Source organism: Myodes glareolus, chromosome 1 (assembly GCF_982192425.1).
Source record: "Myodes glareolus chromosome 1, mMyoGla1.1, whole genome shotgun sequence".
Lineage (NCBI taxonomy): Eukaryota > Metazoa > Chordata > Mammalia > Rodentia > Cricetidae > Myodes > Myodes glareolus.
Window position 1 is genome coordinate 74,236,092 of NC_142026.1, and position 19,510 is coordinate 74,255,601.

The 19,510-nt window shown below is 41.3% G+C and overlaps 1 protein-coding gene across 1 annotated transcript; it reads left to right on the plus strand.

The window, feature by feature from the left end:
- Window positions 1-1,147: 1,147 nt before the first annotated feature.
- On the plus strand, window positions 1,148-5,178 carry LOC125398786 (leukocyte immunoglobulin-like receptor subfamily A member 5). Its single transcript, XM_048431749.3, has 6 exons — window positions 1,148-1,281; window positions 1,444-1,479; window positions 1,649-1,933; window positions 2,064-2,369; window positions 4,787-4,837; window positions 4,976-5,178. The coding sequence occupies exons 1-6, from the start codon at window positions 1,248-1,250 to the stop codon at window positions 5,110-5,112; spliced, it is 849 nt and encodes a 282-aa protein (XP_048287706.2). The 5' UTR covers window positions 1,148-1,247; the 3' UTR covers window positions 5,113-5,178.
- The last annotated feature ends 14,332 nt before the right edge of the window (window positions 5,179-19,510 follow it).

Sequence of the window (19,510 nt, forward strand, 5' to 3'; positions counted from 1 at the left end):
CCAATATGGTTTCTTCTAGATCTATCCATTTGCATTTGCATGCAAACTTCAAGATGTTCTTGCTTTTTTTTCCCCCACTGTGTAGTACTCCATTGTGTAAATGTACCACATTTTCTCTATCCATTCTTTGATTGAAGGGCATTTAGGTTTTTTCCAGGTTCTGGCTATGACAAACAATGCTGCTATGAACATAGCAGAGCACATGTCCTTATGGTATGATTGAGCGTCCTTTAGGTATATACCCAAAAGTGGTATTGTTGGGTCTTGATGTTGACTGCTTCCTAATTTTCTACTCACTCATAAGTGGTTTGAAGACATAGAGCAATGGAAATCCAGCCTATAGTCCAAAACCACAGAGAACTTACACAACAAAGAGGACCCAAAGAGAGACATATATGAATCTACATAGGAAGGAGAAAAGACAAGATCTCCCAAGTAAATTGGGAGCATGGGAATCACAGGAGAGGACATAGGGGAGAGAGGAAGAACGGAGGGAGCGGGAAAAAAATGTATAGTGCAATAAAACAATAAAAAAGTGGCACTGAAGGTTGATCATAGGGAGATGTGGATGGATGGAGTTGCTAAGAATAAAAGGGGGTGAGGGTCACTCTCTTGAGGGGATTATTCGTCAATCTAAAACTCATGAGAACTACAATGTTTCTCTTTCAGTATCCATCCTTCCTCTGTGCTTATTCCCAAGATGAAACTGCACATGAACCTCACAGTCAGGTCTCTGCTGCTCTGCATCCACTTTGAAGTATTAACATCTCTCTTGCCCAGTACTCCTCGAGGACTAGAGAGACAATTGGTCCTCATAAGGATTCTATGCTGTCATACAGTTGGATTGACTGAAACCATGACAGAGATTCCATAAGGAGACCCAGTGAGGGAAGATGACCACTCAGCCACCCAAATTTGGAAATGGAGAACTAAGGTCTATGGGTATTTCTTCCTGGATATTGGCATGATGAGGACCAATTGAGTAGAGGTGAATGGAGTTGGGAGATAACAGCATCTTTGAAGAAATGACTACAGAGAATCTGGAGCCTATCCAAGTCATAACATTGGGGAAATGAGAGCCAGGCCCTTAGGAAGGGCAGTTCCCCTTTCTGTGGCGATCCTGAAGTGTGTGACCACTTGACGTGGAGCACCCAGTCGCCAAAAGTCATACCACGTGTTCCAGTCCATCTGACCAGGCACTGTGGCCCTCTCCACATACACAGTTGTAGCCACCGAGAAACTATACCATGACTTTCACCTTCGTAGTCCTGCTCTGTTTTGGTGAGATGAGAAGAGAGGGAGGAAACACTGTGATCCAGAAGGGACTGTATTGCACAGCCCAAGCTTTCCCAAAAGAAAGATCAAGGGGCACGGGAGGTTCTCTGGAGGAAAGAATTTTCTGAGAGGTCGGGGTGAAATCCTGAACAGGGAACTTTCTTCCAGGACTGAGTTTGAGACCCAGGAACCCAGTGCTGGCAGGTAAGTGTGTACACGACTTTCCTAAGTCATTCCTTCTTCCTTACTCTAGGCAGTAAGGACAGAGGGCAGCAGATACGGGCTAATCTCTGAGATATGGGAAGTGTGCAGGGCTGAGTGCTAGGATCTAATGCAGAATGTCCCAGGACACCTATCTACTGATTCTTTGTAGGAGTCTTACCAAAGTCGACCATCAAGGCTGAGCCAGGCTCTCTGGTCACTAGGGGAATGCAAGTGAACATCTCATGTATGGGGACTTCAGATGCACAGAAGTACCTTCTTTTTATTAAGACATTAAAAAGTGTCCAACATAGACAAACCTCAACAACACATGGGGAGAAAGCTGTATTCCTCTTAAACTCGATTGGACAATATGATGGAGGCCAATATTACTGTCTCTATGAGACCACTTCTGGCTGGTCAGCACAGAGTGACAAACTTGAGCTTGTAGTGACAGGTAAGAGATACCTCCCCAGGCTCTACCTTCAGGAGGTGGGGGCTACTCTCAGGATGTCCCTTGCAGCCTAGCCTTGCTTGACAAGGTGGACTTTCTGAGAATGTGAAAACTCTGTCTGTCTCTCTCCAAGGAATCTTTAAGAATAACCCCTGCTTATCAGTCCAGCCCAGACACTTGGTGACCTCAGGAGAGAATGTGACCTTCAAGTGTTTCTCACAGGAGGAATATGACACGTTCATTTTGATCAAGGAAGGAGAACAGAAGCACTCCATGATCATGGAGTCACAGAAGACATCTGCTGGGCAGTTCCAGGCCCTGTTCTTTGTGGGCCCTATGACTTCTAGCAGCAGCGGGACATTCAAATGTTATGGCTACTACAAGGCAAACCCACAGGTTTGGTCAGAACCTAGTGACCACCTGGAAATACAAGTCTCAGGTGAGGCAATCCCACCATTGTTCCAATCATATTTTGGAACCCTAATCTTTCTTTGAACCATTCTGGGAGAATTTCTGAACCCTGAGGCAGAGTACCAGTGTGTGAGAGGCAGCTGCACCAACAAGGTAAGCTGGGAGAGAGAAAATTCCTGGGAGGAACTGGTTACTTATTCACCTGCCTATATTTATTCCAGGGCTATCCAGAAAGCCAGTCCATATCCCAAACCTTATCCTGGCCCCTTTAGAGACACTGATCATCCACTGATGTCCTGATGCTGGCTGTGACAGACTTGCCCTGGCCAATGAAGGGGGAAATTACCTCTCCCACCATTGTGACCTGCACAGCCAGATTGAGCTCTTTCAGACTAACTATACCCTTGGGCCCTGTGAACAGCTTCTGTGGGTGCCAGTATAGAGACTAGGGTATACACATGACCCCTCGTCTGAGTGGTGGGTACCTAGTGGCACCATAGACATCTGTTTGCAGATTAGAAGCCCTAGAAACCAATTCAGGGACTCAGTCATTATAGGACCTTTTGTGAAAATCTAAGAAATTATAGACAGGATGAAAGGAGAAGGTCTCAGAAAGGAATAGACTCTGAAACAGGAGAAGGAAGGGAAAAAAAAGACAGAAAGAGACCAGGTCCTTCCAGACAACACCAGAACATGGTAAATCGCTCCTCTGCAGCAAGATCTCACATCACACCATCCCTCTTAGAGCAGCTTGGTTCAACAGAACTCCCAGGAGCAAATGCTGCCCTGGTGTGTTGGTTGATGAACAGAGGACACTTTCATTCTGTACGAGAAGGGAGCAGTCCATCCACCCCTGCACCTAAGATCAAAATTATGAGCTCATTAGCTCCAGGAAGAATTCTCCATGAGTGATGTTATACCTCAGCACGTGAAGGTATCTAGAGATGCTACAGTTGTCAATGTCTTTTTTTTTGTCATAACTATTGACACACACTAATGCTCCTGTGGAACCCCTGGTTTCAAGTGAAGTAAGCCAGAACTCTATGAGGTAAAAGTGTCACTTTGGTTCCTGCTTTAGAAGAATTCCTGACTAGGATCAAAATGAGATCTAGTGGGTGGTTGGTTAGTCAGTGAATATTCACCCTTCATGAGGGTGGAGGCCAATAGGAGGGTCGATCAAGGAATGCTCATTTACTTTCCCAACTCCCCATTAAAATCCAGAAGGTTCCATGTACTAAACAGGAGTTATTACAGCCTTAGGGCAGTGAGTGACAACAGTCCCAGCCTCTTTCCAGGTCTTTGCTGAAAGTTACCACTGCACAACATTCTACATGACACTTCACATTGATTTTATATTTTATACATTAACTATGATAAGAAAAGGGATGGAGAACAACCTATGTCAGAAGAATCTGCTTCCTACCTGACAGAGAGGGAGAGAGAGAGGGAGAGAGAGAGAGAGAGAGAGAGAGAGAGAGAGAGAGAGAGAGAGAGAGAGAGAGAAAGAGAGCAAATGATAGGGAGCTAGGGAGCATGTGATAGTTGGCAATTCTTAGTCTAACTGATTTGCGTTACTGTAATAATCTCCAGGTACATCCATTTCTTTTTCGAGCATACCATTTTTTTGCTTCAAATACATGTCAGATATTGTACACAGTACACAAATCTATACATGTGCATACACACACACATACACACACACATATATGTTTACATGTCTTTCTATTAACAAAACTTCAACCTATAACTATTAGCCAAGTAGTATTTTTGGAAGTTTATTGTTTTTTTCTCTGTAGATTCACAGCACTACACCTTACAGCATGCAAGCATAGATAGTGCATGGGCATTTTTGAGTCTTGGTGAGTTTCTTTGTAGGTGTTTCTAATGATGTGATAGGAAGTTAATAGGCTATTAAACAAATATATAACACCTAGAGAACTAACTGTGGTAAAGACAGAAGAGGGGGATCTAGAATGTCAGTTCTATGTGCTATAGACGTTTAATAGCCTCTAATGTGCAGATTTCACTTTGGGATCTTGGATACTCAACGAACAGAAGAGAAAACCTTTTTCATAGGATTATGTTGACATGATCCTGTTTGGTAGTTTGAGCAGAGGACTCAGGAAGTTTTCATTTATTCTGAACTGTGATTTTTTATGACTAATCTTGATTCCTTGGATCATATTAAATTGTTAATTTAATTATATTGAAAAATATTTTGCAATATATTTTAACCTTAAAGAGCACAGTAAGGATGAGGATTTTCATAAAAATACCAGAGGGATACCTATACCTGATTCAGCAAGGTAAAGACTCATCACAGACTTTCATGAACTTATATAATAAGAACATCTGACATTTACAAGAAATGGGAATGTGGATCCCAGAGAAAACACTTGGGCCTGTTAACCAGTTCACAATTCTACACCTCTTCTTCTTTCTCAGGATCAGCTATGAATATCAACCTATCAAAGGACACATCCAAACCTAAGACAGGTAAATTAAAGTTCTACCACTGAACACAGAAGGTCCAAGTCCTACCCAGGAAAGGCAGGTACCCCGGTGGACAACTTGTTATTGGGGGGGGGATTTTTATCTTCCCTAATGTATGTGACTTCTTTCCCCAAACCACAGCCTCAGGCACACAGAATCACACAGTGGAAAATCTCATCAGAATGGGGCTAGCTGGCTTGGTCCTCATAATTCTTGGGACTCTGCTGTTTGAAGGTTGGCGCAACCAGAGTTGGACCTATCATGAAGCTGGGAAGTAATCAGAAGAGATAGAAGTGCATCTTTTAAGGACCCAGGGTTTAAGAAATAAATATGATAATCCAACATTTCTGTAATAAATCCCATTCCTTTTATTGAAGAATTGTTCTGAGAAGGTCCAAGGAGCAAAGGGGAAGGTGTGAGTGTTGTGATGAGATCCTCTTTCAGCAAAAGAATTTCTGTCCTTGCACCTACTGTGGGTATTTCCTGACTGATCCAACTCTATTTTGAATCTATCATGGGAGGGAACATCCTATCTCATCTGTCTGGGTCATGCCTTGACTTCTGTGCATCCTCTGCTTTTCATCACTTTCATGTGCCATTTTCTATTATTATAAATGACCACACTCACTAGGGCAATAGACTCTGTCTGTTGGGCTAGAAATACCTCAATTAAAAAATAACAAACAAAGTCAGAGTCTAGACTGCAACGTTACTCCATGCCCATGATGATCCAAATCTCACTGTTTGAACTCTCAACCCTTAAATCACAAAATCAAAAGATGCCTAACTGTTTCTTCAGTGTACCCCTCATTTTATCACAATTAGAAGGTATTCCTGAACCTGTCATACTTTTTATCAGTCTTGAAGGCCTATGGATAGAGGAGACATCCTTGGTCCTGATCTATCAAGTCTAATCCTGAAGGTCTAGACCTGAAGCTCTGACAGTGTCATGGGAGGCCAATGAAGAGGACTAATTGATCTTGATTCCCACATGCTGCCACTCACCCAAGGTATTCTAGATTTTTACTCACTATGTACTCAACACTAGTCCCCAGGATGCCATGCAATATATTGCAATTTGTGGTAGTTGATGGGAAACACGAGCAGTACTCATTGACTTTCCATCAGCAAACAGTGTTATCCTGACATTATCCATTGCCAGTGTTTTTCTATAGCCCAGAGGCTGTTGTTGAAGCTCCTGAACCTGTGAGAGAAAAGATGGGAACAACAAAGGGAACCAGAAAAGGAAGGGCTGTCTGGATCATGGTGCAATATTCAGTATTCTGGGAGCCTCAGATCTATCTCCTATAATCTAGATTAATCAACTATATGCTAGGATAGAAGGATGGTAATGCCATGAATCTAAGATTTTGCAGCCCTTCCTTGTTCTCTGTTATGGAACTTAGACAGCAACCATTTATTGAGGTGTCTTTGTGTCACTAATTGAAAACATCCCACATTGTCCTATAAGTAAATCTGATAAAGGCAATTTCTCAGGGGAGTGTCTCTCTTCCCAGATGGTACTAACTTGTGTACAGTTGTCAAAACCTAAGTGGCACACTCTTCTTAGTCTCTGGAATTATAAACTAGAGTCCATGTACCTGAACTGTTCATCATGCTAACCTGGAAAGGGAAGTCATTGTCATTGTCTTTATATTGTACTGATACTTTATATGGAATCAGTTGAACTTCCTCCCCTGAGCATTGGTATCTGCGGCATTGAGACACAACATAAAATGTCAGATTGACAATTTGGGGAGGAGAGGACAGAGACTGAAGAAATGGACTCTAAAAGGAATTAGGTGCATAGATGGCATGGGGAGAGGCTTCCCTTACAGATGTTGAAGAATTCAGAAGAAAATAACAAGGAAATACAAACCCAAGATGGAAGGAAGATCAGCATCTCTTAGTGCATCACTTACAGTGTTAGCACTCTCCTTCAACTTTCTCTGGTACTGGCTGTGTGGCAGTGAGGAGCGAACCTCAGTTTTTTCTCCTTCTTTTCACATTCAGATATTAACTTCAGATTTTACTGACATGATTTACTCCTATTGCTAGCCTCTGTGCTTCAGTCAAGTCAAGGTTCAGTAAAGACTCAATGCATCTATACTGTCATACCACCCACTTCTTTCAGAACTCGAGGTTTCTCACCCATCTCCTTGTCTTACTTTCAACACTGCAGATGCCATTCTAATAGTCTATTGTTGTCCATACCCCAATCCATGCTACAGGGCTCTGCTTCCTGCATTATCCTGATGTTCACAGTCAACAGATAGTCTCTCCCCAAGCAAACCTGCATCTTCGTACAAAGCGAACTCATTCCAGAATACAAGCTACCTCTATCAAACATACAGAAAGAGAGAAGGGGAAGAAAGGAAGGAAAGCATAGAATCAGTTCCTTTCCTAAAACATCTATGCCATTCACAGTTGCTTCTCAGAGACAATAGAGAACAGAAGACATCAATGCACACTCTTCACTCTGATAAGGCTAGAGAAATAACCATAAATTAACCCTTTCAACTGTAAATACATTCATGAACTCAGTTCTATACTGGAACAATCTGGAACCCACATACACAATCATATATACTGATGGGTGCATCATTCAGATTCAGATTACTGTCAGAAATTTATTGGTTTTCTATCAGTAAGATCTTCTTCCAGCATCGCTCCATAACAGTAATCTACCTAGAGCAGCAACAAAGTGATGGAGGAGGGTCTATGTGTTACTTTCATTGGTTAATAAAGAAACTGCCTTGGCCCTTTGATAGGACAGAAAATTAGGTAGGTGGAGTAAACAGAATAGAATGCTGGGAAGAAGGCAATGAGGCAGACGCCATGGAACCAGCCACCAGGTCAGACATGCTGAATCTCTCCCGGTAAGCCACAACCTCGTGGTGCTACACAGATTATTAGAAATGGGTTAATCAAGATGTGAGAGTTAGCCAGTAACTAACTCTCTAGAGATAATGGGCTAGGCAGTGTTTAAATGAATACAATTTGTGTGTTGTTATTTCTGGGGCTAAGCTAGCTGTGCGGGAGCCTGGCCGGATGAAAGCAGGCCTGCCCGCAGACCCTCACTACAACAAAGTAATATATATATTATATAGGGACATATATATATATATATATATATATATATATATATATATATATATATTCCTTTGCCTAGAGATCTCCTACTGTTTGGAGATGAAGGTTAACAGCACTTTCATTGTGAAAGAGTGAGATGGGGCCACTACACCCTGCTAGAGTTTTACTTCTCAAAAAAGTTGCTGTTCCTCCTTGATGAGTAAGACTCAAAAGTCTGTCTCGTGCTCCACTGAGGTCATTACCTGACCTTTCTTCAATATAGCCTCAACACAGAACTCACTAGATTTTCAGTTTTAGGATGACTTAACTTTCCCTTTTCTGTAGTTCCTGAAAGTATAAAAAGCTACATCTGACTTACCTATCATTTTTTGCATGTGTTGTCTTTCTCAGTTCAGGGAATGTACCAGTTGGTAAGACCAGTAATTTCCCTGCCTGGCACTATGTGGATTTAACCTGTGCTCAGTGGACTGTGTTGCTTGTTTGACTGATAGAAGAAATGACTCTTGTAATTAAAAAAGTTTGAGAGAAAGAATTTGGCACCACATAAACTGCAGTCAGATTCTCAGTGAGGCTCTGATGCTTTGCAAGCTCTTTGCATGGCTGGCCTCCATCTTCCCTCCACAAAGTGTTTAAGGCTAGAACAATAACCAGTTGTACAATAAACTGAGTAGCCAGGAGGAGATTTGAGAGAGCAGGAGAAACCCTCACTCATACTCACAGGGACACGACTGGCTTATGAAGACAGAAATTCTGTCTGCAGCTGTTTATGGACAGAGAGAAATGAGATAGATGATGTATGGGTTGTAGGAAGACCTTGCTACTGTTTGTGGTGTCAGTAAATGCCTGGTGTTTGTCTCAACTACAATAAAGAATAAATAAAAGCCTGTGCACTGAAGGAGAGATTTTCCCTGCCTGAGCAAACAGTCTCATGATATGGAACAAATGTGAATACATTAAGCAGGAAGGACAGGAAGCAGTGTGGAGGCATGAAGCAGAACTGTTACTTAAGTTCATGCTTATTGTGAAAAAGAAGAAGCTGAGGCTTTTAACAATAGGACCTGTAAGTTCATTATCAGCACTTTTCTTCTCTTTTGCTGGGAGACCCTGAGCATATATTCCCTCAGTTGCTCTGGGGTTTTTAAGTTCTCTTAAATCAGGGAAGGAGACACTTGGTTCAGAATGTGTTCTAATTGTGGGAGTGTCTGGACCACCTTGGCCTTCACCTGCTTCACATTACATCGGAGTGACTTTGAACTGAGTTCCTGTACCCAGGACACCTTATTTTTCACATCAAATTAGGTCAGTGCAATTTGCATTTGTTAGAAATGAACATTAGATGGACTAACTACAGATTTTACCTATCTCATCAGTCTTCCAAGACCAATCTCCCAGACACATCTCCAGTTCTCTACAAGACTGTTGCTATTCCTCACTCCCTGGCCCCATGTCAAGGGGACTAACAAAGTAAAGCCTGGTGAAACACCCAGCTTTCCTCTCATTTGCAATGCCATTGAATGTCACCAGTCCATCTCTACTTGTAGATGTTAGCTCCCAATGCCCAGAAACACATTTTACCTGGAACTCACCACATGCATACCTCTCAAGATCCCAAAAGGTTTTCCTACAATCAATATACAGCCACCTAATGTAAGTCTCCTAAGAACCAGAGAGAAAATAGAAACCAAGAAACAAAACACTGTCCTAACAAAAAATAAGAACAGATATCAGTACCTAGAAGTATAGTCTTGGCACAGAGCACCCCAAAAGATGAGTGATCAGCAACCCAGCTGATCACCCCACTCTTTAGACCCCTGTACCAGGGCAAAACCTTAGGCCTCTGCACCACCTGCCTCAGCTTCAATAGCCAACCAGCAGGCAAGCTTCTTTCAGGCAGGCTGCTCCAACATTCCCCATCAATCAGACCTCGTAAGCTACAAGTCCTGTTCTGCCCCCAAATCCACCCATTCCCCACAACCTCAGTGGAACTCTGTAGCACAGACTGTGACTTCCCAGAGCAGACCAAGAGAGCAGGCCACGAGAGACCTCAGAAGCTCCCTGAGACACAGACAACTTCACAGAGCAGACAAAGAACAACTTTCTAAGACACAGACAGCAACTGTAAGGATTCGACAAAGAGGCAAAGACACTGCCAGCACCAATTGGAGGAAGAGACTGGTAGGTGCCAATGCAAGAACTCATTCAGCAATATAAAAAGCAGCATGATAACACCAGAATCCAGTGAGGATAAAACAGGAAAACCTGATCATCTTAACACAGAAGAAGCAGAGTAAAATGACCTTAAATATAACCTTTTAAAGATGATAGAGACTCTTAAAGAGGAAATTACAAAAACCCCTTAAAGAAATGGAGGAAAACACAAACAAAACATTGAAAGAAATCAATGAACCTCTTAAAGAAGCAAAAAAAAAAAACAATAAAAATGATCAGATAGGTGAAGCAAACAGTTCAAATGGTTCAAGACTTGGAGACAAAAAGAAGCAATAAAGAAAACAAAAACTGAGGGAGTGTTGGAAATGGAAAATCTGGGTAAATGAACAGGAGCTACAAACACATGCATAACCAACAAAATACAAGAGAGGGAAGAGAAAAATCAGGTATTGAGGACATGACACAAGAAATATATTCATGGGTCAAAGAAAATGTTAAATCCAACAAATTCTTAACACAAAACATCCAGAAAATCTGGTACACCATGAAAATTCCAAACCTAAAAATAATAGGCATAGGAGAAGGAGAACTCCAGCTAAAAGGCACAGAAAATATATTCAACAAAATCATAGAGGAAAACTTTCCCAACCTGAAGAAGGATATGCCTATTAAGGTACAAGAAGATTACTGAACACCAACTAGACTGGACCAAAAAACTGTCCCCTTGTCATATAATAATCACAACACAAAACATACAGAATAAAGAAAGAATATTAAAAGCTTCAAATGAAAAAGTTTAAGGAACATATAAAGGCAGACAAATCAGAATTATACCTGACTTCTCAATGGAAACCATAAAAGCCTGAAGGTCCTGAACAGATGTGCTGCAGACACCAAGAGACCATGGATGCAAGCCAAGACTACCATATTCAGCAAATCTTTCAATCAACAACGATGGAGAAAGGAAGATATTACTTGCAAAACCAGATTTAAACAATACCTGCCCACAAATCCAGCTCTACATAAATTGCTAGAAGGAAAACTCCAAACCAAGGAAACTAACTGCACCAACAAAATCACGGACAAAGATAACCTCATACCAGCAAACCTTAAAGAAGGGAAACACACAAATATTATCACTGAAAAATAACAGAAATTAAAAGCCACTGGTCATTAATATCTCTTAATATCAGTGTACTCAGTTCAACTATAAAAATTCACAGGAAAGGAGAATTGATACAAAAACAGGATGAATCCTTCTGCTATATACAAGAAACACATCTCAACCTCAAAGACAGATGTTGCCTCAGACTAAAGGGTTGGGAAAAGATTTTCCAATTAAATGAACCTAAGAAACAAGCAGGGATAGTTATTCTAATATCTAACAAAATATATTTCAAACAAAAATCAATCATAAGAGATGGAAAAGGACACTTTATACTCATAACAGAAACAATCTGTCAAGATGAAGTCTCAATCCTGAATATCTATGCCCCAAATACAAGAGCAACCGCATATGTAAAGAAACACTACCAAAGCTTAAATCACATATCAAATCCTAAATAAATCACACATCAAACCACTGAATAGAAGACTTCAACAACCCACTCTCTTCAATGTACAGGTCAATCAGACAGAAACTTAACAGAGAAATAAAAGAATTAACGAATGTCATGACTCAAATAAAATTAACAGACATCTGTAGAATATTTCACCCAAACAAAAATAATATACATTCTTTTCAGTACCTCATGGAACCTTCTCTAAAATTGACCACATAGTTGGTAATAGAAAACTTCAACAGATACAAAAACTGTTGTATGAGGAGGGTGGCCTATTGTTCCTTCTAACCACCCAGCTAGCTTACACCAAAAATAATCACACAGAAACTGTATTCATTTAAACACTGCCTGGCCCATTACCTCTAACTTCTTATTGTCTAACTCTTTATTTTTATATATTTTATTTATTTATTTATTTTTATCTATTAAAAATTTCCACCTCCTCTCCACCTCCTTTTTCCCTCCCTCTTCCCATGTACCCCTCCCAATCCAGCCCCAAGAACAGCCAAGGTTTCCCACCCCATGGGAAGCCTGAGCTTCTCCCCCCCTCCATCCAGGTCTATAAAGGTGAGCATGAAAACAAACCAGGCTCCCACAAAGTCAGTCCATGCAGTAGAATAAAAATCCAGTGCCATTGTCCTTGGCCTCTCAGTCAGCCCTTATTACCAGCCACGTTCACAGTGTACATTTTGATCACATGCTCCAATACTCCCAGTCCAGCTGGCCTTGGTGAGCTCCCATTAGATCAGTCCCACCATCTCAGGGGGTGGACGCACCCCTCGTGATCCTGACCTCCTTCATGTTCTCCCTCCTTCTGCTCCTCATTTGAGCCCCAGGAGCCAAGTCCAGCGCTCCAATGTGGGTCTCCGTCTCCACCTCCATCCATCGCCAGATGAAGGTTCCATGGTGATATGCAAGATATTCATCAGTGTGGCTTTGGGACAAGGCCAGTTCAGGCACCCTCTACTCTGCTGACCAAGGAATAATCTGGGGACCTCTCCTTGACCTGGGAACCCCTCTAGAGACAAGTCCCTTGCAAACCCTAAAATGGCTCCCTTAATTAAGATATTTACTTCCCTGCTTTCATGTCCACCCTTCCTCCATCCCATCCATCCCATTCCCCCAAGCTTTCCCCAATCCTCCCCTTCTCCCCTCTCTCTACCCATCTCCCCTTACATCCAACCCCCAGCTCCCCACACCTGTGCACCCAACTTTTGCCTGGAAATCTTGTCTACTTCCAATATCCAGGAAGATAACTATATGATTTTCTTCAGGTTCACCTTCTTATTTAGCTTCTCTAGAATCACAAATTATAGGTTCGAAGTCCTTAAATTATGGCTCGAATCCACTTATAAGTGAGTACATACCATATTCCTCTTTTTGGGACTGGGTTACCTCACTCAGTAAAGCGTTTTCTATTTCCATCCATTTGCATGCAAAATTCAAGATGTCATTGTTTTTTACCGCTGAGTAAAATTCTAACATGTATACATTCCACACCTTCTTTAAGCATTCTTCTATTGAGGAGCACCTAGGTTGTTCCCAGGTTCTGGCTATTACAAATAGTACTGCTATGAACATAGTGAAACAAATGCTTTTGTAGTATGATAGGGCATCTCTTGGGTATATTCCCAAGAGTGGAATTGCTAGGTCCTGAGGGAGGTTGACTCCCAATTTCCTGAGAAACAGCCACACTGATTTCCACAGTGGCTGCACAAGTTTGCATTTCCACCAACAATGGATGAGTGTTCCCCATTGGTGTTTTTGAGTTTAGCTATTCTGACAGGTGTAAGATGGTATCTCAAAGTTGTTTTGATTTGCATTTCCCTGATCGCTAAGGAGATTGAGCATGACATTAAGTGTCTTTTGGCCATTTGAAGTTCTTCTGTTGAGAATTCTCTGTTCAGTTCAGCACCCCATTTTTTAATTGGGTTAATTAGAGTTTTAGTGTCTAGTTTCTTGAGTTCTTTGTATATTTTGGAGATCAGACCTTTGTCTGATGAGGGGTTGGTGAAGATCTTCTCCCAATCAGTAGGTTGCCTTTTGGTCTTAATGGCAGTGTCCTTTGCTTTACAGAAGATTCTCAGTTTCAGGAGGTCTCACTTATTCAGTGTTGCTCTTATTGTCTGTGCTACTAGGGTTCTACCTAGGAAGTGCTCTCCTGTGCCCATGTCTTGTAGAGTATTTCCCACTTTCTCTTCTCTCAGGTTCAGTGTGGTCAGATTAATGTTGAGGTCTTTAATCCATTTGGACTTGAGTTTTGTGCATGGCGATACATATGGATCTATTTTCATTCTTCTACAGGTTGACATCCAGTTATGCCAGCACCATTTGTGAAAGATGCTTTCTTTCTTCCATTGTAAAGTTTTGGCTCCTTTGTCGAAAATCAGGTGTTCATAGGTTTGTGGATTAAGATCTGGGTCTTTAATTCGATTCCATTGGTCAACATCTCTGTTTTTTTTTTGTTTGTTTGTTTGTTTTGCCAATACAAAGCACTTTTCATTACTGTAGCTCTGTAATAAAGTTTGATGTCAAGGATGGTAATGTCTCCAGAAGTACTTTTATTGCATAGGATTGTTTTGGCTATCCTGGGTTTTTTGTTTTTCCAGAAAAACTTGATTATTGTTCTCTCAAGGTCTGTGAAGAAGTTTGATGGGATTTTGATGGGGATTGCATTTAATCTATAGACTACTTTTGGTAAAATTGCTATTTTTACTATGTTGATCCTCCCAATCCAAGAACATGGGAGATTTTTCCATTTTCTGGTATCCTCTTCAATTTCTTTCCTCAAAACCTTAAAGTTCTTGTCAAATGGATCTTTCATTTCCTTGGTTAAAGTTACCCCCAAGATACTTTATGCTATTTGTGGCTATCATGAAAGATGGTGTTTCTCTGATTTCCCTCTCTGTATCTTTGTTCTTTGTGTATAGGAGGGCAACTGATTTTTTGGAGTTGATCTTGTATCCTGCCACAGTACTAAAGGTCTTGATCAGTTGTAGGAGTTCTTTGGTAGAGTTTTTGGGGTCGCTTATGTACACTATTATATCATCTGCAAATAATGAAAGTTTGACTTCTTCCTTTTCAATTCGAATCCCCTTGATCTCTTTATGCTGTCTTATTGCTATTGCTAGAACCTCAAGCACTATATTGAAGAGGTATGGAGAGAGTGGACAGCCTTGTCTTGTTCCTGATTTTAGTGGGATAACTTTGAGTTTCTCCCCATTTAATTTAATGTTAGCTGTTAACTTGCTGTATATTGCCTTTATTATATTTAGGAGTGAACCTTGTATCACTAATCTCTCCAAGACCTTTATCATAAAGGGGTGTTGAATTTTGTCAAATGCTTTTTCAGTATCTAATGAAATGATCATATGGTTTTTTTCTTTCAGTTTATTTATATGATGGATTACGTTGATAGATTTTTCGTACGTTGATCCAGGCCTGCCTCTCTGGGGTGATGCCTACTTGATCAAAATGTACAATGTTTTTGGATGTGTTCTTGGATTCTGTGTGCCACTATTTTATTGAGAATTTTTGCATCAATGTTCATGAGTGAGATTGGTCGGTAATTTTCTTTCTTGGTTAAGTCTTTGTGTGGTTTTGGTATCAGGGTGGCTGCACCTTCATAAAAGTAGTTAGGTAATTACTTTTCTGTTTCTATTTTGTGAAACACATTAAGGAGTATAGGTATTAACTCTACATGGAAGATCTGATAGAATTCTGCATTGAAACCATCTGGGCCAGGACTTTCTTTTGGTAGGGAGGCTTCTGAAGACAGCTTCTATTTCCTCGTGACTTACAGGTCTATTTAAACTGCTCACCTGGTCTTGACTTAATTTTGGTAAATTGTATTTATCTAAAAAAGTGTCCATTTCTTCCACATTTTCCAATTTTGTGGCATACAGGCTTTTGTAGTAAGATCTAATAATTCTCTGAATTTCCTCTGTGTCTGTGGTTATGTCCCCCTTTTCATTTCTGATCTTGTTAATTTGCATGTTCTCCCTCTGCCGTTTGATTAGTTTGGATAGGGATTTGTTAATCTTGTTGATTCTCTCCAGGAACCAACTTTTTGTTTCATTGATTCTTTGGATTGTTTTCTGTGTTTCAATTTTGTTGATTTCAGCCCTCAGTTTGATTATTTCCAGTCTTCTACTCCTCCTGGATGAGTCTGCTTTTTTTTTCTAGAGCTTTCAGGTGTGCTGTTAAGTCTCTAACAGGTGCTTTCTCCGTTTTCTTTTTTTTTTTTAAATTTATTTATTTATTATGTATACAATATTCTGTCTGTGTATATGCCTGCTGGCCAGAAGAGGGCACCAGACCTCATTACAGATGGTTGTGAGCCACCATGTGGTTGCTGGGAATTGAACTCAGGACCTTTGGAAGAGTAGGCAATGCTCTTAACCTCTGAGCCATTTCTCCAGCCCCCTTTCTCCGTTTTCTTTATGTGGGCATTTAGTGCTATGAACTTTCCTCTTATCACTGCTTTCATAGTGTCCCTTAGTTTTGGGTATGTTGCGTCTTTATTTTTGTTGAATTCAAAGAAGACTTTAATTTCTCTCTTTATTTCTTCCTTGACCCAGGGATGGTTCAGTAGTTGACTGTTCAGTTTCCATGAGTTTGTAGGCTTTCTGGGGTTAGAATTATTGTTGAATTCTCATTTTATTCCATGGTGATCTGGTAGTACACAGGTGATTACTACAATTTCTTTATATCTATGGATGTTTACTTTGTTACCAATTATGTGATCAATTTTTGAGAAGGTTCCATGAGATGCTGAGAAGAAGGTATATTCTTTTCTGTTTGGGTGGAATGTTCTATAGATGTCTGTTAGGTCCATTTGGTTCATTACATTTGTTAGTTCTCTTATTTTTCTATTAAGTTTCTGTCTGGTTGATCTGTCCATTGGTGAGAGAGGAGTGTTGAAATCACCCACTATTAGAGTGTGGGGTTTGGTGTATGTTCTGAGTTCTAGTAATCTTTCTTTTACATATGTGGGTGCTTTTATATTAGGTACATAGATATTCAGAATTGAGACTTCCTCCTGATGAAGTAATTGTTCCTGATATGAGTATAAAGTGTCCATCTCCATCTCTTCTGATTGATTTTAGTTTGAAATCTATTTTGTTAGATACTAGTATAGCCACACCCGCTTGTTTCTTTGGTCCATTTTATTGGAAAACCTTTTCCCAACCCTTTACTCTGAGGTAGTGTCTGTCTTTGTGTTTGAAGTGTGTTTCTTGTAGGCAGCAGAATGTTGTATCCTGATTATGTATCCATTCTCTTAACCTGTGCCTTTTTATAGGTGAGTTGAGTCCATTGATATTAAGCGATATTAATGACCAGTGGTTGTTGACTCCGGTTATTTTTCCTGGTGCTGCTACTGTTTGTGTGATTCCCTTCTTTGAGTTGTGCTGGTGAAGGGTTGTCAGATGCTTGTGTTATTATGAGTATTGTTGGCTTCCTTGGTTTGTGGTTTTCCTTCTAGTATTTTCTGTAGGGCTGGGTTTGTGGCTACGTATTGTTTAAATCTGTTTTTCTCCTGGAATATCTTGTTTTCTCCATCGATGGTAAATGCAAATTTTGCTAGGTATAGCAGTCTGGGCTTGCATCCATGGTCTCTTAGTTTCTGCAGCACTTCTATCCAAGACCTTCTGGCTTTCATGGTTTCCACTGAGAAGTCAGGTGTAATTCTGATACGTTTCCCTTTATACGTTACTTGACCTTTTTCCCTTGAAGCTTTTAATATTTGTTCTTTATTTTGTGTGTTTTATGTTTTGATTATTATATGGTGAGGGAATTTTTTTTTGATCCAGTCTATTTTGTGTTCTATATGCTTCTTGTACCTTCATAGGAATATCCTTCTTTAGATTGGGAAAGTTTTCTTCAATAACTTTGGTGAATATATTTTCTGGGCCTTTCAGCTGTAAATCTTCTCCTTCTTTTACACCTATTATTCTTACATTTTGCTTTTTCACGGTGTCCCAGATTTCCTGTATGTTTTGTGTTAAGAATTTGTTGGATTTGTTTTGTTCTTTAATCAGTGAGTTTATTTCCTCTACAGTATCTTCAGTGTCTGAGATTCTTTCTTCTATATCTTGTATTCTGTTGGTAATACTTGTCTCTGCAGTTCCTATTCGTTTACCCAGATTTTCCATATCCAGGCTTCCCTCAGTTTGTGTTTTCTTCATTACCTCCATTTCATTTTTCAAGTCTTGAACTGTTTCCCTTACGTGTTTGATTGCTTTTTCTTGGATTTCTTGTTTTTCTTGGGTATCTTTGAGAGATTTATTCATTTCATTTACTTTTTTGTTTGTTAACTCCATTTCTTTATGGCAGATTTTCACCTCCTGTTTAAGTTCCTCTATTATTTTCATATAGTTCGGCTTAGAGTCGATTTCTTCTATTTCTTCTGGAGTAGGGTGTTCAATTCTTCAGCTTTCGTGATCCCTGGATTCTGGTGATGTCATTTTGCCTTTCAGATTGTTAGAGGAATTCTTGTATTGGCGCCTTCCCATCTCTTCCTTCAAATGGAGCCAGGAGAGTCTTGGTGTCTTGGTTCAGTTTTTGCTGTGACTGACTCTCTGGGTGGATCTCTTCAGTGCAGGAGCAGGAACTGTTTCTGTCCCCTAGATGGTACTCCTCAGCACCCTCTGGATGGAATTCCTCAGCACAGACACGGGGATAGCTGGTATTGCAAGGACACTGCAGACAAAAGGGCAAACGTGGGGCAGGACAGGGTCTAGTGGAACACAGAAGACCCTGCAGCAGAAGCTGGGGGGGGGGGCTGTGCTCTCTTCCGGTACAGTCCACCCTGGATAGCACACACTCACCCCTCTGGATGGAACTCCTCAGCCCTGAAATAGGGACAGCTGGTATTCCAAGGACACAGGAGACAAAAGGGCAACTGTGGGGGCAGGGTAGGGTTGAGTGGAACACGGAAGACCCTCCAGCAGAAGCTGAGGGGGCGCTGTGCTCTCTTCTGGGAGAGTCCGTCCCAGATAGCACACAGTCACCTCTCTGGATGGAACTCCTCAGCACTGAAATAGGGATAGTTGGTATTCCAAGGACACAGGAGACAAAAGGGCGACCGTGGGGGCAGGGCAAGTTCGTGTGGAACACAGAAGACCCTGCAGCAGGAGCTGGGCAGGGGGACTGTGCTCTCTTCCAAGACAGTCCAACCGGGATAGCACAGACTCACCCCTCTGGATGGAACTCCTCAGCACTGAAATAGGGACAGCTGGTATTCCAAGGACACAGGAGACAAAAGGGCAACTGTGGAGGCAGGGTAGGGTCGAGTGGAACACAGAAGACCCTGCAGCAGGACCTGAGTGGGGGTGGGCTGTGCTCTCTTCTGGGACAATCCGCCCCAGATAGCACACAGTCACCTCTCTGGATGGAACTCCTCAGCACTGACATAGTGATAGTTGGTATTCCAAAAACACAGGAGACAAAAGGGAGACCGTGGGGGCAGGGCAGAGTTGAGAGGAACACAGAAGACCCTGCAGCAGGAGCTGGGTGGAGGGCTGTGCTCTCTTCCAGGATGGCCCACCCGGGATAGCACAGACTCACCCTTCTGGATGGAACTCCTTGGCCTTGTCTAACTCTTACATATTAGTTTAACCCATCTCCATTAATGTGTATTGCTATGTACCTGGGGTTTACCAGCAAGATTCTAACCAGTGTCTGTCTCAGGCAGGAGATCCATAGCATCTGCCACTCTGTCCTTCTTCCTAGCATTCAGTTCTGTCTACTCCACCTTCCTAAGTTCTGTCCTATCAACTAGGCCAAGGAAGTTTCTTTATTCGTTATCTAATGAAAGCAACACACAAACAGAAGTAACTCCTACACCAAA

Bases quoted from the DNA above. Each gene is read 5' to 3' on its own strand.
- LOC125398786 (XM_048431749.3), top strand. From the start codon at position 1,248: ATGACTTTCACCTTCGTAGTCCTGCTCTGTTTTG. The intron at 2,370-4,786 runs GTGAGGCAATCC...CTTCTTTCTCAG, and splicing joins CCTGGAAATACAAGTCTCAG to GATCAGCTATGAATATCAAC. The intron at 4,838-4,975 runs GTAAATTAAAGT...CCCAAACCACAG, and splicing joins CACATCCAAACCTAAGACAG to CCTCAGGCACACAGAATCAC.